At 37.6% G+C, this 25,244-nt stretch overlaps 1 protein-coding gene across 2 annotated transcripts in view; it reads left to right on the plus strand.

Annotated features, from left to right (window-relative positions):
• LOC126259442 (sodium-dependent nutrient amino acid transporter 1-like) overlaps window positions 1-25,244 on the plus strand; it is a 288,279-nt gene that overhangs the window by 255,845 nt on the left and 7,190 nt on the right. For both annotated transcript variants that reach the window (XM_049956256.1, XM_049956257.1), the window contains 9 exons: window positions 154-191; window positions 1,291-1,383; window positions 1,526-1,691; window positions 2,190-2,293; window positions 8,450-8,690; window positions 10,979-11,104; window positions 12,080-12,179; window positions 12,268-12,365; window positions 22,020-22,193. In XM_049956256.1, coding sequence (XP_049812213.1) covers window positions 154-191; window positions 1,291-1,383; window positions 1,526-1,691; window positions 2,190-2,293; window positions 8,450-8,690; window positions 10,979-11,104; window positions 12,080-12,179; window positions 12,268-12,365; window positions 22,020-22,193 — 1,140 coding nt within the window. The remainder of the gene's footprint in view (window positions 1-153; window positions 192-1,290; window positions 1,384-1,525; window positions 1,692-2,189; window positions 2,294-8,449; window positions 8,691-10,978; window positions 11,105-12,079; window positions 12,180-12,267; window positions 12,366-22,019; window positions 22,194-25,244) is intronic.

Consider the following 25,244-nt stretch of genomic DNA (forward strand, 5'->3'; position numbering starts at 1 on the left):
TTACTGTCACTATTGAGTTTTTTTTTTTTTTTTTTTTTTTTTTTTTTTTTTTTTTTTAAGTGAAATGCATCCACCTTTACAATTTTCATAAAGTAGTTATAGGATTCACTTTCCATGGTGTATTAAACCTGGCATTTTCTTTTATTTTTGCAGAATAGTGAAATTGGATTTCCTGCTGAGGACTGCTTACAGTAAGTGGTTTTTTTTTTCTTCCCCCCTTTCAAACTAAATGAAAAGTTCCAAGTTTTTATTCTGTGTTACAACATTACACTTGTGGATAGGAATTCACTTAATTTGTAAACTTATAAGAATTGTAAAGTGTGATGGGATGGATAAATTGTCATTATACTAGACTGTTGTCCATAAAATGTAGCGACCTTGAATACAGTATCTTAAATTTGGATTATAGTACATCACTGAGAGGTAGCATTCAAAACATGTAATATGTACTGATCTTAAAGCTTGCACCAGCAATTAAAATTTAAGAACAAAGCAATTTTTGGTATAATAAAATAGTTAAAATGTCTTTAGAGGTACCTGATATTTGTAGAATTTTTAAGTGTGAACGAGTGTGTGGTTAGTGCAAACAGCGTATGCTGCCTATCTTTGATGGCAGTTATAAATACACATCTCACAAACAGTTAATTGTAGCTGTATTTACTTGACAGACTAAAACTATATTAAATCCTCATTTCTGGAAGTTTTCCCATTAGATAGCACTTATAAATGAGTAAATAAGTAAATAAACTTAAATGTCTTTGATAGTATGTAACCAAAATCTGAAATTGCCTTCATTAATACTGTGAACTTCATTGGAGAAGCTTAGTACTTTTGCAAAAACTATCATATTGTCCGCTTCAGAAAACAGCGTATGGAAAATTGTGCATCCACCCAAATGTTATCCATGCTGTCTGTCTCCAAGTGAACCAGGATTGTAAATAAGAGTAATAGTCCACTTATCTTAGCATACCTTAAACACTTCCGAAAACGATTAAGATAAAATATAATATCTATGTATTGACGGTAAAATCTTTAGAGTTGTAATTGTTTGACTGTGTCATATTTCTATTAAAACTAAAGTACTTGAAATGTAGAGAATTGAAGTAGTTTGAAGAGGTGTGTGGTGTGGCTTAATGATTCGGAAGATATTTTACCAGCAATGTCAATGCTTATGGAAGTCTATAGACTTACATAATTTTGAGCTAGACATCTGTGCAAAAGTATTTTTGGTCTGAGCCCATAAAATGAGCTGCTCAGAAAAATACAATAAAGCGTTTTTCCTCATTGTAGGAATACTTTCCTCACACCAGTGCAGATGGATCCACTCTGGTTTGGGATCTTAGCTGCTTTGTTGTTCTTGTTCTGGATAATCCGCACAGTGTGGTAAGTAAAACTGTCACTAAACTGGCCTAAGGTAGTGTGAGATACTTCCCTTTTTTACAGGTTAAGTTGATGACTTAACTAATTTAATTAAATTACTTTTAAATGTTGTTTGAATGATACTCACTCATATTTCTCTTTCTAGCATATGTGGATCAAAGCAGTCATACAGGGTAGCAGCATCAGTACTCTTCTTGTTTATTATTTCTGTCCTGGCTGCACTCCTATTTGAATCATTTCTCAGAGACACAGATATTGCTGGTCTCAAAGAATTCCTAAAAGTTGACTGGAATAGCCTATTGGACTTTAGGGTAAGTGGAATTTCAAATATTTTAAGTTTTTAAATAGCTTTTTCAGTTATCATTTTGCAAATTTTTGAGAGAAGGCTCTCTCTGATTGAGATTTGTTTGAGAATACAGATCTTATTTTTGTTGTTTACTAATGGGAGACTGTATGAAATCATTTACATATAACTGTGTGTGTAAGTTACACCTTAGACAATCTTATTTTTATAAGAAACCATAAAATTACTTTGAAAATGATGATGGAAAGCCATGATAGATGTGGTTCTGATGGAAATGATATACTTCTGGCTTATTCTGATGTGAGGACTGGTAATTTACTGAAAGATTAACATTAGAAATGTAGCATTTGACGTATGGCGTGACACGGCAATGAGTATTGTCGATGTATCTCCACTGGTTGCAGTATGAACGAAGACAGTTATATTTTTGTTATGACTTTTTTGATGATCTGAGAACCAAATTTATGATGTTCTACAGGCCAATAAATTTATTTCTACTTTTCAGGTGTGGTACATGGCCCTTGTACAGATGTTCTTCTCTTCCCACCTTGGATTTGCAAGCATCAGCACACAGGCTGGCATAATATACCCCAAGCACAGTGCTCTATGGTAATTAACATTCACCCTACCAGTTCCTTTACCAGTGTTCAATGGTTTGATCCTGTTTATTATTTTGGATACATATGGCCCAAAAATGGAATACTCATCTTTTAAAAATGGAAAATCCAGAATGGAATGTAACAATACTAAGAAAAGGATAGTTCATACCATATAGTGGAGATGCTGAGTTACAGTTGCAGATAGGCACAACGAAAGGACTGTCAAACAAGTAAGCTTTCAGCCCAGAAAGGCCTTCATTGGAATAATCCCCCCCCCCCCACCTCTCTCTCTCTCTCTCTCTCTCTCTCTCTCTCTCTCTCTCTCTCTGCTGAGGCTAGTCTGGCCTTGGCAACCAGAGACAGAGGCCATATGTTTGTGATTTGCACTTGCGTGCATGTATTGTGTTGTCTGATTCTGATGAAGGCCTTCTTGGCAGAAAGCTTACTTGTTTGACAGACATTTTGTTGTATGTATCTGCAATTTAACATCTGCTCTGTACAGTGAGTAGCAAATTATCTTTTTCATGACATTGTTGGTATCCTGTCCTGGACTACCATTGTTTGACATCTAGTTATGTGGTACTTATAGGTACATAAACACAAATTTAACATTAATTAAGAAAATTATTGACAAATTTCAATTACAACACACACATTTTTAATAATTAGTTATTTAATCATTATCTTTCATGTAAAACAGATGATTGTTTAGTGCTATACCTATCTAATCTTCGATCAATAATCTTATTTTATATGACATGGATAGTGTAGGAAAATAATACTTTCATTTCATTGTACTTCATCAAATTATTTCTAGTTAAATAATTTGCCTGTTGCTATCGTGTAAAGGTAATGAATATACATGATGTTCGCATAATGATTATGTGACTGAAGCATGGGTAAATGATTGTTTTGTTTTTGTTTGTTTTACTCTGTTTTATTGTTTGTTTTGTTTTGTTGTTTGTTTGTTTTACTCTATTCAAAATTATTCAAATTAACGGAAAGCTCTGTACCAAAGAGGCAGTGTTAAAGTAATTGAAGTAGCCAACCCTAACAACGCAAGTCCTAAAGGAAACCGATATGAAATATCTGAAGAGGGGCAAGATGAGTTTGCCAATGATGACTGGTTATGACTAATTGATGGCCACATAGATAACTATATCTACAAGGCTAAGGCTGAAGTCATACAGTGAGACGAGAGTGGTATGGGTTACGTGAACTTGGGAGAAGAATTAGAGGCAGAAACAGAGTACATCTCTCAAAGAGAATTTGAAAGATGGTAGCCATTTTTCTGAAGAAAATTTACCTGACTGGACATTCAGCGAATTATTGTTTACACAAGGTATGTTAATCGAAGAAATTGATAAAAAACGTTTCAGTGTTGGTGTAGTGTCTGGGAAGCCTAAATACTCGGTTCGCTAGACAAACAATCAAACAAGTCATATTAATAAGTTTTATTACAAAAAGAAAATTAAAATACACTATGGCCATTAAAATTGCTACACAAATAAGAAATGCAGATGATAAACGGGTATTCATTGCACAAATATATTATACTAGAACTGACATGTGATTACATTTTCACGCAGTTTGGGTGCATAGATCCTGAGAAATCAGTACCCAGAACAACCACCTCTGACCGTAATAACAGCCTTGATATGCCTGGGCATTGAGTCAAACAGAGCTTGGATGGTGTGTACAGGTACAGCTGCCCATGCAGCTTCAACACGACACCACAGTTCATCAAGAGTAGTGACTGGCGTATTGTGATGAGCCAGTTGGTCGGCCACCATGGACCAGACATTTTCAATTTGTGAGAGAACTGGAGAATATGCTGGCCCGGGCAGCGGGTTGGGTCTCTCCAGATGGACACACCCGAAACCAAATTGATCATGTTCTTGTAGATCGGAGATGGCACACTAGTATAGAAAATGTTACGGCTTTCAGGGGAGCAGACTGTGATTCTGATCATTTTCTTGTAGTTGCCAAAGTTCACCAATGGCTATCTACAGCAACATCAAGGTGTCACAATGCAGAACTTGTTAGGCTTGGCACTGACAAGCTAAATTATGAAAACTTTAGAAGAAGGTACATGATAGAAATTTCAAATAGGTTTGATGCTCTCAGGACACATGAAGATCAAAATGAGGATGTAAGTAAACAATGGATCACTGTGAGGAATAATATCAAATAGGTAGCGAAGGTCAAAATAGGTAAAATTAAGAACAGGAGGAAACCGTGGTTTGATGAGGAATGCAAGAAATTGGTAGAGGAAAGCAGAAAAGCACGATTAGATTGGGATAGAATGGGAGACAGAAAACGAGAGGAGTTCTTGAACATGAGAAAGGAAGTTGGTCGTAGGCTATGGGCAAAGAGGAGGGATTATTTGAACAATCAAATTAAAAAAATGGAAACAAACAGTAAAACAAAAAACATTAGGGAACTTTACCTAGACATAAATGGGTATAGGAAGGGGTTCAAGGCTAGGACAAATGCACTTCAAGGGGATGCCTGGGGAATACTGACAGACCCCAGTACTATATTAAGTAAATGGAGGGCGTATTTTGAGCATCTATTAAATGTACACCAGGAAGCAGGAAATGAGCAGGCGTACGAAATACATACAGCAGAACCCCAGATACCTGAGCCAATGTTAAAGAAGTAAGAGATGCAATCAACAAATTGAAAAACCATAAAGCACCAGGATCAGTTTGCATAACTGCAGAATTAGTTAAAAATGGGGGCCAGAAATTGGTGGAAGTACTTCACAAAGTGATAATTAAAGTATGGGACTCAGAGATGATACCTGAAGAGTGGCAGGAGTCGATTCTGATCCCAATTTTTAAGAAGGGCGACAAAATGGATTATAGTAATTATAGAGGGATATCACTATTACCAGTAGGTTCCAAAATTTTCTCAAATATTCTGCTAAGCAGGCTTACACCATATGCAGATGAAATTGTGGGGGATCAACTATAGACCAAATATTCATCCTGCATCAGATTTTGGAAAAGAAATGGGAATACAATAAACCAGTTCATAATCTTTTCATAGATTTTACAAAAGCATATGATTCAGTATTGCAATCAAAATTGTACAGAATTCTTTTGGAACTTGGAGTACCAAAGAAGTATGTTAGACTTATAGAATCGAGTTTGAAAAACACAAAAGGTAGAGTAAGCGTGGGGAAATTGGAGTCGGAAGAATTTATAATAAAGAATGGACTTAAGCAGGGAGATGCCCTGTCTCCGCTACTTTTTGATTTAGTCCTAGAATATATTGTACGAATGGCAGCAGATAATTCATAGGGCATGGAGTTACATGGAAATATTAAGATATTAGGGTATGCAGATGATCTAAACATCTTTAGCGATAGAAAAGAATCTGTAACAGAAAATGCGAATGCGTTAATCAAGGCTAGTGAAGATGTAGGTCTACGGATAAGTGAAGACAAAACTAAATACCTGGTTACTACTAGAATGCCAACAGCAGTAGATCAGGAAATATTAAGAGTTGTAGACATGCAGTTTGAAAAAGTGAACACATTTAAGTATCTAGGTGTGGACATCACTTCGAGAAATGAGATTGAATCCGAACTGAAGAAGAGATTACGGACAGGAAATGCGTGCTGCTTCTCACTGAATAGATTACTTTCATCACGGATATTGTCAAGGAGTTTAAAGATTAGAATATACAAAACTATTATTCTACCAGTTATGCTGTGTGGGTGTGAGACTTGGTCTCTCACTGTGCAAAATGAAAAGCCGTTTAGAGTATTTGAAAACAAAATTTTGAGGAAAATTTTTGGAGCAAAAAGGGATGATGATAGCGGAGAGTGGCAAAAACTGCATAACGAAGAGGTTCACGAACTCTATTCAAGCCCTGACATAATCAGTATTATTAAATCACGTAGGCTGTGATGGGCGGGTCACGTAGCTTGAATGGATGAGGGCAGGGCAGCGCGCAGAGTACTGGTAGGGCACTTAGAGGGGAAAACGTCCTGTGGGGACACCGAGGCATAGATAGGAAGACAATGTAACGGCTGATTTGAGGAGCCTTGGTATTGAAGGTGAATGGAAGGAAATAGCCCAAGACGGACAGATGGCAAAAATACGTTTCTGCGGTAATGGACTCTAGAGTCCGGTATGACCAGTGAGAGAGAGAGAGAGAGAGAGAGAGAGAGAGAGAAAGAAAGAAAAGAAATATTTTCTAATATTCCTTTGTTTCATAGTTGTTTTCAGGGTTTCTCAAATGTTATACCATCTTCAAACTGTAATGTTTATAAATTGTTGAAATAATGGTTTAAAATTTTGTTCTCATTAGTTTTGGAGCAATACCTTTTTTGATTTGGGGAATACCAATTTATTTTTCAGGTGACCAGTATTGAATTTTAACGTTGGTTTGAATAATATTTCTAAAATATGTGTAGTTCAGCAATATATGAGTTGGAAGGCAGCTAGCGATCCCCTTTCATATTGTGTATCTGTGCATAAAGATTGCTCGCTTGTGGAATGTTGATACTATCATGTCTTCAAGTTTTACTACAAGAACAATGTTGTACTGTGAAATACCTTACTTGTAAATTTTTGGAACATTGAGTCCAAACATCATAACTCTAACATATTTGCAAAAAAATCTCATACACACAACGTATGTTGTTCATTATAGAGGAGCTTATTAGCATCAAGGACTGTGTAGGCATATTATTATGGATAACAAACTCATTATTGACATCACATATATTAGAAATCTAGATGAAATCATTGTGTGAATCAGTGGTAAGGTTCCAAAACTATAGCTCGTAGTATTCGTGTATTTTGTTTTGTTTTATAAATAAATTTGGTTGCTTTAGTTTTAAGTGGACTGCTGAATAATAGATTTAAAAAAGTTCATCATTTAAGGAAACTGAATTTTAATTAAGTGAAAGATACTTTAATAAAATTTGAGAGTGAATTGAGGCACTTGGAATGCTTTGATGTGCTGTAGCAATTCTGACTTGGTTTCAGATTTAAATATAGCATAGTAGTAGGAGAAAGATTGTTATTGTCAAAATAGATTTGAACACATTTAACTTTTTTATTCAATCCAACATTAAGATTTTTCTGCTCTGTGACAATGAACCTCATATTGGAGGATGGAGCCGTGTTTTGTTAGTGTAATTTGTTAGGCCATAGAGTGCAGTTATCATTTTACCAAATAAAATCTGAGAAGTACTCAAATGTACAATTAAATATTTCTTATTTGGCAATTGGTGATGGTGATGGTGATGGTGATGGTGATGGTGATGGTGATGGTGATGGTGATGGTGATGGTGATGGTGATGGTGATGGTGATGGTGATGGTGATGGTGGTGATGATGATGATGATGATGATTGACAGTGGCAGTGTGTTTGTTGATGGGAAGAAATGGTGTGAAATGTGTGTTTCTGGACTAGCCAGACATAATATTCTTGCTAAAAAGATTCTGTTACAGTTATCAGTGTATTTAAATAGCTCCTGCTTTCCACAGGAGGCAAAATACTCAAGAGTAATCACGAGCATAGGGGACAGACTTCGTGATGTAGAATAGATGACATCTGTTGTAATGGAGGTACTGTTTATAGTTATTAAATCTGATATGTACAGGGATTTCTGTGGAACCATCAGATACTGCAACACTTGGGGACTCTGTCATGATACTGCAACACTTGGGACTCTGTCATGATACTGCAACACTTGGGACTCTGTCATGATACTGCAACACTTGGGGACTCTGTCATGACACAGATTTCATTTCCACTTTTTGTGTCCCTCAGTAGTTTGGACAAGAATTTCTTAAGCAGGGTGCATTATAAATAAGTCAAAAGCAAACATTTCTCTTCTCTAATAAGTTTTTACTATACTTCAACAGGTTATTGCTATCCTGGACACTTTTAAGACAAAAATATTTCCATTCATGACTAAAAAAATATAAGGTTTGGAGAAAACTCATCTACAGCCAGCTATAATTCATTAGCATAATTACAGTTCTGTTGTGATCAAACTGGAATGTATTTATAGCTTAGATAAATGCACTTATAATAAAGCTAATTGTATCCACAAAGTTGATGGCATGTGATGCAATCATTTTTTCAAAAGAGTGAATGTTGCATATTATTTTGTGTAACAGCACCTTTTTCTTTTACAGGTTGTCTTTCTCACAGATTTTGCTGTCACTGATTGTGGGATTGGCAAGTGTAGTCATAGCAGTATTATGGCAGGGGCAGTTGACTACATCTGCTAACATACAAACTAATGAACCATTTTTCTCTGAAGTGTGGTTCTTGACACTTGCATATACTGCATCAACAAATGTGATGAGTGCTTCAGAGCAGATATGGGCTGTGTTTATTTTCCTTGCCATTGTTGCTTCGGGGCTTCTGTCTGTGGTAAGGTCTCTTAGTAGTAAGGTTTCTTAGTATAGTATTTACTATAGTTGAAATTGATCTGTTGAAGTGACTGGACTGCTTTTTGTTAATATTTGTGGACATAATTTTCTTTTGTTTCTTGTCATGTGTGTGGTGTTTTTGTGGCATTTAGCAGGTTGTAACAAAGCAAGTGGATTTCCTCCCTCCCACCCGTCTCCCCCCAAAAAGTTTTTATTTATTTTCAAGTATCTTGGAGATTATCATGGCATATGCACAGTATTGAAAATCTTGTGGCTTTGCCATCTTTATCATTCATTACATGCTTTTGATTACTGGAATTCAAATGTGTGACTAGATTACCTAAAAACTGTGCTAATTTCAAATTACCGGTAATATAAAACTTTATCATTGTTCAGTGTAAACGTATACCCAGTTACTAACTTTTGGGTAGAGTAGAGGAAAAAGACAGATGGAACAATTACAGCAACTATACGGCTAAAATTGGAAATGTGGTAATGACTTTTGCCCTCATTTAGTTTCAGAGTAGTTTGCATTATAGTATAAAAAACTGTTACTGAAGTAGAAACCCGCATTTTGGCACATCAGGTAGCATAGTTAAATAGCAATTATTGTTGTATGTAAAATTTCACATTAAGAAGAATCTCTCTACAATATTCACTTTATCAGGAATGTAAATGTCTAATTGTAACTTGTAAAAGGACACTGGACAACAATATCTGAGAGTAGTATTAATTATTGTAAACTGACAAAAGGAACTTTTCTGGAGTCATTTTAGTTGGTATGAGGAAGTTTATGTGAGCAAGATCTGTACCCTTTGCTCTGTATACTGCAGATGAGTTAACACAAATTACAACTTGCACATGGTGCTGAATTTGATCCAAAATCAATGTCAGAATCTATATAATGACTGTTTCCTATGATCAACTGTGAACTTGTAATTAACTTCATAAAATGTGGTTATCTTTTAAAAATACTGTCTGCAAATTTTGACAATAGTGTTCAACTGTGAATTGTGTTACTTTCAAATTATGCTTTCTGCATGCATTGTTTTCATTTCAGTGAGTAGCTACTTGAGAGGACAGAGTAATTTGTGAATGTGTTAATTACTTCCTTGCCACACACTAATTTTTGTGAATCTGTATTTATGTTGGGTTACTGCACTCAAACAATTGCCATTATTATAGGACATCAGTTGAATGTAGTAATTGGCTCGCCCGTTATCTGTGGATAGATAATAGTAAACAGGACTCAAACTGGCCATGAACAGTATGTTGTTTAATTCAATTGTTTTGGACTATAAACCTGGTGTAGACATTATCATTTAAAATAGCCTACTTTATGCAATAACTTTTCAGCCAGATTTGAGGGAAGCACAGTTACTGATAGCACAGTTGTACAGGTAAAAAGGGCAAGGTTTCCTGTGATTTCTCCAAATTAGGAAAGTTAATGTGCAAACTACTAGAACTCCCCTTCCTTTTTTTCTTTTCTTTCTGAGAGTTACGTCCTCTGTCCTGCATTGCTCTATAGAAGGGCCACCAATCTATCATTGTTGAAGCACCCAGCAGGAATATGATTTATATTTTTTATATTTTATATATTAAGAACTATTAAAGGTCATCACATTAGACTTCCTTTGCAAAAAGTCCCATTGCCTTGCGTATCAGTATTCTAGGACATGTATCTTCTGAGTTACGGACTACTATTTTAGAAAGTTGAGAATGCCTAGCTGTAAAGTTATGGGACATAACAACCAAATGTACTTCATCACTAAATGACATAAAAATGTGTTGTGGTTAGGACTTTTTCTCAAAGAAAATACTCGTCTAGCTGCTTGAATGGTATTATAGCTCGATGCATACACTTTCCTTTCCATTATCATGAAGCAGATAGAACCTACAGGGACATGAATGAGTCACCAAACAGTTACATACAGAAGCAACCGTTGCAGGATAGATTTATACAGTATAGTAACAGCCAACTGAAACTAATGCTGATCTACTCAATATCTTACGCATGAGAATTACTTTGTCTTCTTCCACATATAGTTTTGAAAATATCAAATTTTTATTTAATCTAGAATTTCAGGTGGTTATATTACAGAGCTTACTCTGCAGAACAAACTTAATTTATGATCTTTCACAGTGTATATAGCATTTTACTTAATTTAGTTTCTAACCAATTTTATTGCAATTCATTATGGTGAATTCGGTCACTTATTTTGATTTATTTTTCATTGTCATTTGAAAGAGAGAAGTTTTGGTGTATTCTAATTTTAAATTTTGTTCTAGTGTTCATTTTCTATTGCCGTGACACTGGGCATATGTGGTGAAATGAGTAAGCGTTGTAGATGGTGGCAGACAGTCATTTTAACATGTTTCATTATGGGAGCTATTGGAATACCGTGCTTCCTATTGGTATGTATGCATATAGATTACAAAAGTGCTCTCTCTCTCTCTCTCTCTCTCTCTCTCTCTCTCTCTCTCTCTCTCTGTGTGTGTGTGTGTGTGTGTGTGTGTGTGTGTGTGTTACACTAATTAGTGGTCTCAAAATGCATAATTTGAAGAAACCTTAACCTCAGGTCAAATTCTAACATAATTCTGTGAAATATTATGTAAAAATATATTATTTCTATAATGTACTTTAATGGGAATATTGTGGTATACTCCCTCAGATGCTTGGTCATTCTTGCCAAATGGTGCACTTGAGATAATTCAGCAGACATATCCAACCAAGAAAATATTCCAAAACATCAATAACCAGTTAACAGCAACAATGGAACATGTAACAGTTTCCTGGGTACAAAGAAATTGTGGAATATATGGCTTTTGTGTTCATTGTAGTTCTCTCAACATAAAACTATCACTACGCCACTTGTCAGCAGCCTGCACTTTTCTGTCAAATGGGCTACTCAAAACATAAATTTAGAAGGTTTGGATGGCAGGGAGAGGGTGCACAGGTACCCTCTAGGTTAGCTAAAGATGAGATGTGAGCAAATCGCCTTCCAAAACTGCCTGATATCTTTTTTCTTCACTGAGGTGTTTAGTAAAATGTTCTAATCCATTAGATTTGCATAACGTGCTTTTTTGTCTAATGTTCATTAAGTCAAAGGCATTTTACTTTTTTTTATGGAAATATATTAAAGAATAGCACACAGTACATTGTTTTTTTGGTGTTGGACGAGGCAGAGAGTGAGCAAAAAATCACTATAGGTTTTTCTGAGTGAAGAATGCTGCACATTGAGAACAAAGAGATGAAATGTTGGTCACCATAAGTACAGGTGAAATTGTTATTTTATCTTTGTCATACACGTTTATCTCTTCTGGTAAAATATATTGCTTTGACAAACTTTTAACTGAAGATAATTAATTAGATATTTTTCAATCTTGCAGAATGAGCTTGAATTTGTGCATATCCTTGATCACTATGTTACTGGAAGAGCTGTCATAGCACTGACTGCACTGGAACTAATAGGGCTAGTATGGATATACGGTGGGTACAAATAATGTAGGCAGAATAGTATCAAGTATTTTTTAAATTTGTGTTTTCCATGAGTAAGACATTTTCTTTATTTTTTCAGGTAGCACAAATGTCTACAATGATTTTGAGTTTCTTCAGGGTAACAGATTAAACCCACTTTGGAAGCTTATGTGGTACATCATTCCAGTCTTACTAATAGTGAGTATGAGCAAATAATAATTACAAAGAAACTAAAGCATAACTAACTGTGCACTGATTGTAGCAGAACTGGTAGATAATATGCCTGCTTCCATAGATGGTAGGATCAGCGGTGGATACATATGGAGGACACGCCCCCCCCCCCCCCCCTTTTGCGGTAGGCCCGCATTGCCCCTCACACCACCATGCCGCTATTCGTTCATTTCTTTTGTCAGTTGACTTGACTGAATCAAGTTATTGAGTATTTGTACTTTCCTATCTAGCAGACATAAAGACCCTTAATGATTGTGATTCTGTTATGAAAGTGTTGTCTGTCCTAGATCTGACTACCCTATTTTGCACATGCTGTACAAAATATTTGCTTGTCTACCTGCATCTATTGCTACAGTAGAAAGTAGTTTTTCAACATTGCGGCGTACAAAGACATGGCTGAGGTCAACAGTGGAGGAGGAATGACTGAATGACTTAGCTTTGTTGAACACACACCCTGACATTGATTGTCCTATTGATGATGTAGTTTACCGATTTTCCAAGAAGAATAAGCACATAGAATTCATTGTCTTGTATATTTGTATAATAAGTTTTATTTAAACTTTCTTATATCAAGAGCTCAGATGGAAACCCAGTTCTAAGCAAAGAAGGGAAAGCAGAAAGGTGGAAGGAGTATATAGAGGGTCTATACAAGGGCAATGTACTTGAGGACAATATTATGTGGAAATGGAAGAGGATGTAGATGAAGATGAAATGGGAGATATGATACTGCGTGAAGAGTCTGACAGAACACTGAAAGACGAGTCAAAACAAGGCTCCGGGAGTAGACAACATTCCATTAGAACTACTGATGGCATTGGGAGAGCCAGTCATGACTAAACTCTACCATATGGTGAGCAAGATGTATGAGACAGGCGAAATACCCTCAGACTTCAAGAAGAATATAATAATTCCACTCCCAAAGAAAGCAGGTGTTGACAGATGTGAAAATTACTGAACTATCAGTTCAATAAGTCACAGCTGCAAAATACTAACACGAATTCTTTACAGACGAATGGAAAAACTGGTAGAAGCCGACCTCGGCGAAGATCAGTTTGGATTCCGTAGAAATGTTGGAACACGTGAGGCAATACTGACCCTATGGCTTATCTTAGAAGCTAGATTAAGAAAAGGCAAACCTACGTTTCTAGCATTTGTAGACTTAGAGAAAGCTTTTGACAATGTTGACTGGAATACTCTCTTTCAAATTCTAAAGGTGACAGGGGTAAAATACAGGGAGCGAAAGGCTATTTACAATTTGTACAGAAACCAGATGGTAGTTATAAGAGTCGAGGGGCATGAAAGGGAAGCAGTGGTTGGGAAGAGAGTGAGACAGGGTTGTATCGTCTCCCCGATGTTATTCAATCTGTATATTGAGCAAGCAGTAAAGGAAACAAAAGAAAAATTCAGAGTAGGTATTAAAATCCATGGAGAAGAAATAAAAACGTTGAGGTTCCCCGATGACATTGTAATTCTGTCAGAGACAGCAAAGGACTTGGAAGAGCAGTTGAATGGAATGGACAGTGTCTTGAAAGGAGGATATAAGATGAACATCAACAAAAGCAAAATAAGGATTATGGAATGTAGTCTAATTAAGTCGGGTGATGCTGCGGGAATTAGATTAGGAAATGAGACACTTAAAGTAGTAAAGGAGTTTTGCTATTTGGGGAGCAAAGTAACTGATGATGGTCGAAGTCGAGAGGATATAAAATGTAGACTGGCAATGGTAAGAAAAGCGTTTTGAAGAAAAAATTGTTAACATCTAGTATAGATTTAAGTGTCAGGAAGTCGTTTCTGAAAGTATTTGTATGGAGTGTAGCCTTGTATGGAAGTGAAACATGGATGATAAATAGTTTGTACAAGAAGAGAATAGAAGCTTTCGAAATGTGGTGCTACAGAAGAATGCTGAAGATTCGATGGGTAGATCACATAACTAATGTGGAGGTACTGAATAGAATTGGGGAGAAGAGGAGTTTATGGCACAACTTGACAAGAAGAAGGGACCGGTTGGTAGGACATGTTCTGAGGCATCAGGGGATCACAAATTTAGCATTGAAGGGCAGCGTGGAGGGTAAAAATCATAGAGGGAGACCAAGAGATGAATACACTAAGCAGATTCAGAAGGATGTAGGTTGCAGTAGGTACAGGGAGATGAAGCAGCTTGCACAGGATAGGGTAGCATGGAGAGCTGCATCAAACCAGTCTCAGGACTGAAGACAACAACAACAACAACAACAACAACAACAACAACAACAACATACTTTCCGTGTGACTTGATTATTTTTTATTACGGTAAAAGTAAAGGTAACTCAAGATATCTTTAGCGCCCCCTCCTTGAGGTTTTTCTGTATCCGCCACTGCATAGGATAAGCCTCTGACAGGACTGGAGTAGAAAGTGCTGGGTGAGTTGATTGGGCAAGTCTTGCACGTGGGTCTTCCAAGGGATATGACTCCTGTGGCAAGGGGGAGGGGAGTGGTATTGGCCATTTTAGTGCGCTCTCTCTCTCTCTCTCTCTCTCTCTCTCTCTCTCTCTCTCTCTCTCTCTACATACACACACACACACACACACACACACACACACACACACACACACACACACAGACACACACACACACACACACACACACACACACACACACTTTCACTGCTCCAGACAAGCTCTCTGCATGCTTGTACTGCTTGCCAAATGCTGGTGCTTGTGCTGAGAGATGGTGTTCTGTCTGATACGAAATACACATAATCTGAGTTTTCAAAAACTATTAAGTGAATAAAATTCAATTTTTGCACAATTTACAGTCTGATATCTTCACTTGATAAAGAACGAATTCCTTTTCATCACTCATCATATTTACTTCACTCATCACACTTTCTGCACTGCTTCAAATTGAATACAACACTGCAAAAAAATTTTGGGTTTGCAGAGGTAAAAATGAACTACATAAACTTTTCATGCGATTGAGGTTTAGCTCATACATTGCAGTAAACAAAATGTAGATAAGATATTGAAATTTTATTTAAAATTTAGAGCTGAAGGATATCTCATTTTGTTCTCAAGCTATTGGAGTTTATATCTGAAGAATGGTCAAAAGCGATGCACATATTAATGTACTTTCGTATTACAAATCATGTGGTTATAACAATTGTCAAATCTCAGAATCAATTCAAGATATCCAAATGAAGTTTTCTGCAAATGATAGTGCACAACATTGAAAGAGCAGTTGTGGTTGAAAATTCTGTCGGGGCACTTGAAAGTTGCTCAAACATGTAAGGACATATTCCACTGTTCACTGCATTTCTTACAAAGAAGAGTGGTCTAATGAACACATCTTTTGTCAACCATAAATCAGTGCATCTGAAACTATACACTTATCAATAATTTCATGGTGTTGGAATGGTAAATTTCACTTCCACAAAGATGCAGCATGGAGTCTATATGAACCAAACATGCAAACCATGGATGAAGGCAGTCAAATAGATGTAGTATTCTTTGTCTTCCAAGAAGCATTTAACTCTGTACTGTAGTAATATTATGTATAAAATAAAATTTGTGACTGGCTTGACGATTTGTTGGTAGGAAGAATGCAGCTTATCTTGAATGGAGTCATTAACAGATATAGAATTAACTTTGGTTGTGCCCCAAAAAGCTGTAAAAATATTCAGTCAGGATTTCATAATATTTCAAAGTGGTGGAAAGTTCACAGATTGCTTTAAATATTCATAAATGTATAATTGTGCACTTAACAAAATGAGGAAGGAAAAAAAAGGATAGTACCCCACGACTATAACACCAACGGGTGTCAACTGGAATCGGTTAACTCTTACAATTATCAGGGTGTTAAAACTTGTATGGAAGTGGACTTACCACATAGGCTGTCATAGGTAAAACTGATGGCAGACTTCGGTTCACTGGTGGGATACTGGCAAAATGCAATCAGTCTGACCATATCGTAGAATATGGCTCATGTGTATCATCCACATCAGATAGGATTACCAGGAGATATTGAATTTATACAAAGGAAGTCAACATGGATAGTCCTAGGTTTGACTTGCAGATGGCTGAAAATTTTTAAACTGGAATATGACTGAAAATGGACACAAATTACTACACAAAAGCCTACTTGCAAAGTTTGAAGTACCAGCTTTAAGTGAGAAATCCAGGAATAAAATCACTCCCATAGGGACCATAGAGCTATTGTAGACTAATTATAGGATGCCCAGAAGAATGTAAGAAGTTTTTCATGCTGCACTGGATATGCAAGTGGGTTGGGAAGAAGACCTAATACATGGTAACATGGGAAACACCATGCACTTCATAGTGGTTTACAGAGTGTAGATGTAGAAGTAACATTTCACAGTTTTCTATGAAGTACAGTTTTTTCACATGACTGCAAAGTTACCTGACAATAAATGCAAAATTTTGCCATTTTGGCAAATCTAAGCCTGATGGTCTGATTATCACTGTAATAGTAAAGCTAGTAAACACAATTTTAGTCAGATTTGACTAGTGTTGATTGTTTTGCGATTCAGTTTTGACAGCAAAAAATGTAACTAAGACAAGAGTAGACATCAGCACTGCACATACTGAAAGTAAGAGCATACCATGTAAAAAAGTATTGACACTTTTTAAGACTGGAAATGGAAACTAAATTTGTCTTGGGAAAAGAACTGATTAGTGTAACCAAGAATGATAATGATACAATTTTTAGTACAATGAACATTGTTACATAAAAAGTTCAGTGTATGTGGGGTAAAAAATAGGAAAGATGTAAATTTACCTTATACTTAGTCTTAATTTCAGAGACATGTTATTTCGGCAACAACAATGGTATGCTTTTGCTTGACATCGCTGGAACGACTAAGAAATCATTAATTAGAGTTAGCAATCTGACATTCCCGTCAATAGTTTTGAAAGAAAATGTTATCAATCATTAATGAAAAATAGCATTTTGATGAGTGTCAGTATTACAAAGCACTGTCACATTTCTGGAGAATTTTTACTGTTATAACGCCCCAACACAAACGAGACAAGACTAAGAAACTGTCAGTCATGGCACATTAGTGTCTGTGTTTATATCATGAAAAGTGTCTTTACTGCATGTCTAATTTCATCCAGACCATTAATTTAACTGGATATGGATGAGCAGTTTACTTCAGATGTGAGAGAGAAGAAAGAAGTATGATGATGCGAATTTGTGTACTTACAAAATTTATTTCATAAATGGTGGTTGTCATCAAAGTAGGATCCACCTCCAAACACACATCCATTCATGATGATGCTCAGACCACTTCTGCCTGTTGACTTCCGTGAGACTGTGTAGTAGGAATGGGCAAATTTTTAAAAATATTGATATTTTTAAAAGATATCAATATTATCAATACAAAAATATAGATATTTTGACATATAGGTTGACATTTCCAACACAAAAGTTGCAGAAATGATTAACAAATGTTTAAAAATTGATAAATACTTTATTATAGCCAAGATTGAACAATGAAAGACATACAATGTAGTACAAAATCACCTATTTAGAAAAGAATTAATTAATGAAACCAATAATTATCACCAGTAGACATTAACATAACTCTTTGTTTAGTGTGCCAATGGTCTTGACGCAGTGGAAACACTAGTTCCATCGGATCACCGAAGTTGAGCACTGTCAGGCATGGCTAGCATTTCGATGGGTTACTGTTCAGGTCTGCCGGGTGCTGTTGGCAAGCAGGGTGTACTCGGCCCTTGAGGCCAATTGAGGAGCTACTTGACTGAGAAGTAGCAACACCAGTCACGAAAACTGACAATGACTGGGTGTGCTGACCACACGCCCCTCCGTATCCACATCCAGTGATACCTAAGGGCTTGAGGATGACTTGGCGATCAGTTGGTACCACTGGGCCTTAAAGGCCTGTTCTGACTGCGTTTCTTGTCTTGTTTCCTTGTTCACTGTGTTTCCTGTTACCTGGAACAATGAAGTTTACTAAGGAAGCCACTCTTCTGGACAAAACAGAAGAGGCTTGGCATACTAAATATTTTTGAGCCATTTCTGACAAAACAGGTGTGAAATGACTGCTATCAATCCAGATCTTTACAGGATCACAGATCCGTCCAATGTGCTTGATCAATATACTGTTGTAGTTCATTTAGCAGAAAATCAGAGCTTGGAATTTCTTGTGTGATTGAGCTTTCTGACAACAGTTTCTCATGCTGTGACCAAATTCAAGGCTTGTAGGAATCTTCTTGTGTTACTCTGAAGCTCTTTGTTCAGGAGACAATTGACCAATCTGCCTATTCTTGGAATGAGTTTCCTTAGTTATTTCCACTATTGCAGCTGATACTGCAAGGGGAGAATCAAAGTGAGGATCCGAAATTGTAGCTATGGCAAGAAAAGTATTTCTTGCCCAAGTACCAATTTTTTACAGACACTCCTAAATAAGTAGGAAGAGTTGCTTGCTCCATTTCTTTTCAAAGTAGGTTTGTTATAGGAATGCATAAGCTTGCAGTCACGTAGTTAGTGCCACTAACCTTTTCAGTGGCTCGTTTAAAAGGGGCAAGAAAGTCATCAAGATCTCTTATCACATTAAGCTACGATGTTGCAACCATATCAGGTGTACTCCTATTTGACTGATTTTTTTGTAGCTAAGATTTTAGCTACAATCGCTGATAATCTTATTAATCTTTCTAGCATGTGAAAGCAAGAGTTCCATCTTGTGCTGACGGCTTGTTTTAAAGTAAACACATACCCTTCTTTTTTTCCACTTACTGGTCAGCTCCAGTCCATGCAAGTCCATAGCATTAATCATTGTTTAAAATATCTCAGTGGTTTTGGCCTAATCTCTAAGCACTGAAAATGTATTACTCTCCTTTAGTGCACCATCGACTACTAAATTTTAAGTAGGTGCACCATACCAGGAATCCTCCTCTCATCTCCCAAAAAATAATCTTACCATTGCCACTACATTTGTGCTGCCATCAGTAGTAATAGACATAATTTAGTTTTTGTCTCTGCCAAAGTCTTCTACAATTTCCTCCCAACAATCTTTATTATACTGTCCTGTGTGCGCCTGAAACATAATGCCCATCATGAAAGAGTATTCAGTACAGTTAAGATGTAAATATTGTTTTTATTCATAACCTAGTTGTGTTGATATGCTTGATATAATAATTTAGAAAGTAACTGTTTATTAAACAAAACTTGCCTAAGACAGTCTGTCCGCAGACAGATTTATATTTTGAAGCACAGAGGAACCACAAATGTTGTCAAGCAAGTGAACTGTCAATACCAAGAAACTCCTTGTGGAGTTGGTGAATCAGTATGCCACACGTAAAAGGAAAAAAAAAAAATATTTGCTTCAATCGGGGGAGGGGTGGGGGGGTGGGGGTGGTGGTGGGGGTGGGGTGGGGGTCTTTTTTTTTTTTTTTTTTTTTAAAAAAAAAAAGATTGGCCTTTGTTGTGTTATAGCTCTGTTCTAACGCGTCATTGACAATTTAAAAGTAAATGTTTATATTAATTACAAAATAGTTACATAAATTATTGTACATTATAATATGCTTCTCAGTACAATGAAATAATGAAAATATAACTTGCAGACCTCTTCTGGAAGGCATTTTATAGTGGACACAAGCTGTGTACACAAATTTTTTCATTCCAACTTTTTCCATACATGAAAATGGCAAATTATCTTTACAAATAATGTAGATCAAGGCTTGTGTAAGGTCACAATGCTTTTGGCCACCTTCTGAAAAATAAAAATCAGTACTGAATAATAAAAAACTAGAAACATAAACTAGTAATATTTAAACTGTCAATATTTTTAAAGCTTGGCACAAGCCTCATTAAATTTAGTATTTGTCACTATGATTTGTTAATTTTAGTCCAATGATCATAAAATAAAAATATAAACTTTATCATCCTAACTAATTCAGATAATTTTTTCTTACAGTTGAATTTTAATTATGAATAAAGGATAAATATCTTCAACAAATCCAGATTTAAAATTAAAGTATGGCACTCTCAATTTACCTTCAAAGCTTGTACGTCTCTCAAACCAATATCTTACAGTCGGTTGCTTTCTTTTCTTTGCATCAGAACCTTGTACAAAAGAGATCTCTGCCCCAGAATTGGCTGTGACTTGTGAATCATTATTACTGCACAATGTAGCCAAAAACAGAAAATCTGGGCTATTAGTGTAAATAATCTATTAACATGAATATTGTACGAGCATTCCATAATGCTTACATTGTCATCATCATCATCATCATCATCATCATCATCACCAGAAGTCATTCGCCTGTTTGCAGATATTGATGGAGTTGGCACTGACTACACCAATTTTGCTTTTTTTGCCTTTTGCAAGTAGCCGAAATGATGTTTGTTTCAGACGAGTAGCCAAGTTGGTTGTGTTAAAAGTTTTATCACACAGGTTGCCAGAAGCAGATTCGTTGTTGCCTTGTTTTGAAAAAAATTTCCAGACTGCTGACATAGATTTTCTGGAAACTCAAATCAGCTTGAAGCCAAACCAGATGCTGTTATTAAAACATTAACACTTTTTGCATGAGTGACAGGCAAACATGTAATAATGTGGGGACCATGTCTCACTCTGCGCTGCCACTATCTTCAGTTCAACAACATACAGTATGTCACATGATAATAACTAGTTAACAATAGCAGATCACCCCAACAAATAAAGACATAGCTGGTAGGATGTTGTCAGGTGGATGTTTTAGGTACTGCGTGAATGGCTTCGCTGTATCGTCAATAGATGGCATGTACCGTGTGATATGCTACACAGAGTTATGCTGTTCTTAGTTCTTGAGAATATTATTCGTGTCACATGTGCCTGATAAATGATGAGCCAGCAGAAGGGAAATGGCTGACAATAGAGAAGTCTTGGCTGATGAGGACTATAGTGCCTATGAATCAAGAAAAGACACACACACAAATATCACTTTTAATATTAAGTATTAAATATCGATTAATTGATGACTTGAATATCGGCAATATATATAGATGTTATTTTGTAGTAGTATTGATATTTTTGACCATCCCTACTGTATAGGAGCATTCACATTTTAGTCTTCTGATGGTATTCAAGAACTCTGCTATAGTAACCTACTTGTTTATAACTGTCAAGTTGGTCAAATTTGATCAAACTTAGTCACTGACACTGAACATGTGTTTTGTGCAAAAACAAGATGCAGCTCTTTATCCATAATTAACATCATACATTATTTATCGATAGAGAAACATTTGTAGCTTCAATGGCAATATGTTTTAAATGATTTTCACCCTCCTCCAATTTGGTTTTAAATGCAAAGATACTCATTGTGGTGGGAAAAAGTCTTCTTTCTTTTATTGTCAGTATTAAAGGGTATTTCAGTCCATGCAGCCCTAGCCTGTAGCCCTGTTTCATTGGTCTGAATATATGGGCATATCATTTCTCCACTTAATTGTCAATGGGCATTTTCAATTCTAAACAGATGACTGTTATGTTCTTCAGTCTGATAAAGTTGTAGTTTTATGTATGTTATACTGATTCTGTCACTGCATAAATATTTTGTCTAAAAAGCAGTAGTTTTAATTTATTTTATTTATTTATTTGTTTTATTTTATTTATTTATTTTTTTTCAGGCTATGGAAGTAGCATCCTTTGTCTTAATGCCTCTTACAGGACCCAAGGAAATGGTTTCAGACCAAATTTGGATTTACTGCACTGGATGGGCTGTTTATGCCATTGTGTGGGTTGTAATAATAGCTATGGCTGTACGCCAAGTGGCAGTTCAGGTTGACTACAATCTGAAGCAAGTAAGTTATCTTAGTGCTTTGCAAAGAGTGTACAGAGACTTTGTGAAAATTGTATTGGGCTTAATTCATTTGTCTGCCAACACACTGGTGATATTTTGTCACAAGACATTGTCTGTCTCATCTAACATCTATGTTTGAATAAACCTTTCTCAAAATTTGTTTCATTTTCTTCTTCCAAGCACATATTGCTGTAAACATTTGATACACTGTTTCTTCATGTTTCATCTATTGGGCTTGATGGTCTAATGGTAATGTAATGGGATTTAATCCCAGTGGCACCAGAGTATTTCAGTCTTAACCTGACACTCTTATCAATGTGATGATTTGCCAGGAACAACATATTGTTTGGATTCCGTGTTTAAATGTCTCTCTCCTTTCCAGAGTAGGATTAATGGGGTGGTTTAGGGAAATGCAAGTTGCCACACTGGCATCCAGCTGGAAAACTTCCAGCAGGCCATTATGCTGTTGAGAGATGAGAGAAGTGTGTAACAATCCACATGATCCTCTAATGATTATGAATACTTGTTTCAATTCTAACTGCTCTTAGAACTAATTCCTTTCTGCTCTCCCTATCCAGGGCTGTTGCTCTGACAACTGTATCAATTGTATTTTGTCATTCATAAAAATGCCTGTGGCCCCCCTCCTTTCCAACTTTGAGGTATTTTCTATTGGCTCTGTCAGTTTTCCCATTCCATCCCTGTTAGGGTGAAGGCATGTGTAGTGTAATTAAACCACTTGAGAAAAATCAACAGGAATTACATAAACCTGTGACCCTCCACCTGAATTAAGCAGCTGTTAGAATTCTAAATTAACTCTCCTGATTAACTTCAATCATGGCTGCTCACAAATTTACACTCATCACTGGTATTGTTTGAGGCCGATGCTGTCTTAGCTCAAGTGCCTACCTGCAGGCTGCTAGGCATGCACGAGGGGCAAGTGAGTTGCACATGTGCCGACTAGTGCAATAGGGTCACGTGGCGAATGTTCTGTACTAACTGTGCTTGCCTTCAGATGAGCTGATGGGCACTTATGGAAGCTTTTGTCCCATGGTGCAGTGTTGAAATAGCCTGATCTACAGTGTACTTAGGAATGACAGTACTGATCTTGGGCACACCCACTACAACTGTTTTCTCCTTATGTGAACCCCCCCACCCCCACCCCCGGGGGGGGGGGGGGGCTCACGGTCCTTTAGTGACTGTGTGGATAGTGAGCACGGCGCCCCAAGCTATAAAAGCCTTCCTTCTTTCCTTGCCCCTGCCCCTGCCCCTGCACCCTTTCCAATTTGGTTTTGTTGCATAATTACCTCATCCTTTTGGCATTATATGGTCCCCCTCTGGGGTTTGATCTCCATTACTAAATTTCTATTCCGTAGTGTGAGCCATTTGGGGAAGAGCACCTTACCTAGTGTCTCTGACGTGTGTCGTCCTAGTTCCTTCCACCTTTTCCTTCACGTTGTTGTTTGATGCTAGGGTGCATAGCCAGTATGGTAGCCAGCCCGTGTAGTGGGGTCGCTATCATTTTGGTTGAGCCCCCTGAAAACACAGGGATCACACTTCTGATACCTGAGCTGTGACCACCTCATGTAAGCCTAGGGTGGTTTCTTGTCGTCCTGGAGCATCAGAACTTCCGACAATGGCCGCCGTGCCAGACTCCCCTTGCTGTGGTTGGGTGGCGCCCATGGGAGAGCCCCTGATCGGAGTGGGTGGTATCAGGTTGGACGCTATGGAAATGAAAGGCATATGGGTCCAGAACTCTGGCTGTTCTTCTACGGCCGTCTCTCCGCAAGGAAATGAGTGCTGCTTCTTCTGCCCCTTCGGCCTTCCCTTCCATGGCTACCCCCTGGGAGGAGGTTCAGGCTCGTCAGTTAGGGGCAAAACCTTTCCTCCGCTATCTGGTTTGCACTTTTTTTTGGAAAACATTGAAGACAAGTGTGGCGAAGTGGACTCCTAAGTAAGATGCGGTCAGGTTCATTGTTCATCAAAACTGCTTCAGCTCTCCAGTCTGCACCTTCGTGCCTGTAACAATCTTGGCGCAATTCTTGTGTCCATTACCCCCCCCCCCCCCCCCCACCAGTCTTTGAATATGGTTCAAGGTGTGACTTTTCACAGGAATCTCATCCTTCAAACTGATGAGGATCTTAGGGACAATCTCGGACAGTGGGGTGTTCACTTTGTTCGGCGTGTTCAGAAGGGTCTGAAGGACAATTGCATTGATACTGGTGCCTTTATCCTAGTCTTTGAAGGGGATACCCTCCCTGAGAAGGTCAAGATTATGGTTTATCGATGTGGCATGAAGCGGTACATCCCACCAGCTATGAGATGTTTTAAGTGTTTGTGTTTTGGACACGTCTTCCCGCTGTTCGCAGGCCTCTCTCTGTGGTGACTGTGGACATCCACTCCATGAGGGGAGTTCGTGTGTTCCCCCTCCTGTGCATGTTAATTGTCATGGCAATCATTTTCCACATTCACCAGATTGCCCAGTTTATAAGAAGGAAAAGAAGATAAAGGAGTATAAGTCCCTTTACCGTCCAACCTACACTGAGGCTCGTAAGAAGTATGCACGTCTTCATCCTGTGTCCATGACGTCTAGCTATGCTCTAGTTAAATCTTCACCCCTTCCTCCCCCTTCCTTACCCCAGTCCCGAACCCCTCTCCTCCCCCCCCCCCGCCCCTGCATCTCCCACACCCTCCCCTCTGGGCACCGCTCCCCCTCCCCAGCCGGAGAAGTGTCACACTTCTTCAGCGTCTGCCGGTCAAGGGCCAGGCCAAAGGTCTACTGCCACATGACGGCCACAAGAACCACGGTCTGTGGGCCCCCAGGTCGCCCGTTCTCTTTCTGTTCCAGATCTTGTTGCAGCTGGCTCCTTTTTGCCACACAGCCCTGCTCCATCTCAAACAGAAAAGATGAAGAAACGTAAGTCCCAGGACAAGGAGCCTCTGGTGTCGCTAGAGGTCCTGTCCCCACCTTCGCAACCTGATTCTGACCTGTTGTGCATGGATGTCGCCCCCTTCTTGTCGGTGACGGGTGGTGACCCAGCGGCATGACTGGCTT

Source organism: Schistocerca nitens, chromosome 5, assembly GCF_023898315.1.
Source record: "Schistocerca nitens isolate TAMUIC-IGC-003100 chromosome 5, iqSchNite1.1, whole genome shotgun sequence".
In the NCBI taxonomy this organism is placed as follows: Eukaryota; Metazoa; Arthropoda; class Insecta; order Orthoptera; family Acrididae; genus Schistocerca; species Schistocerca nitens.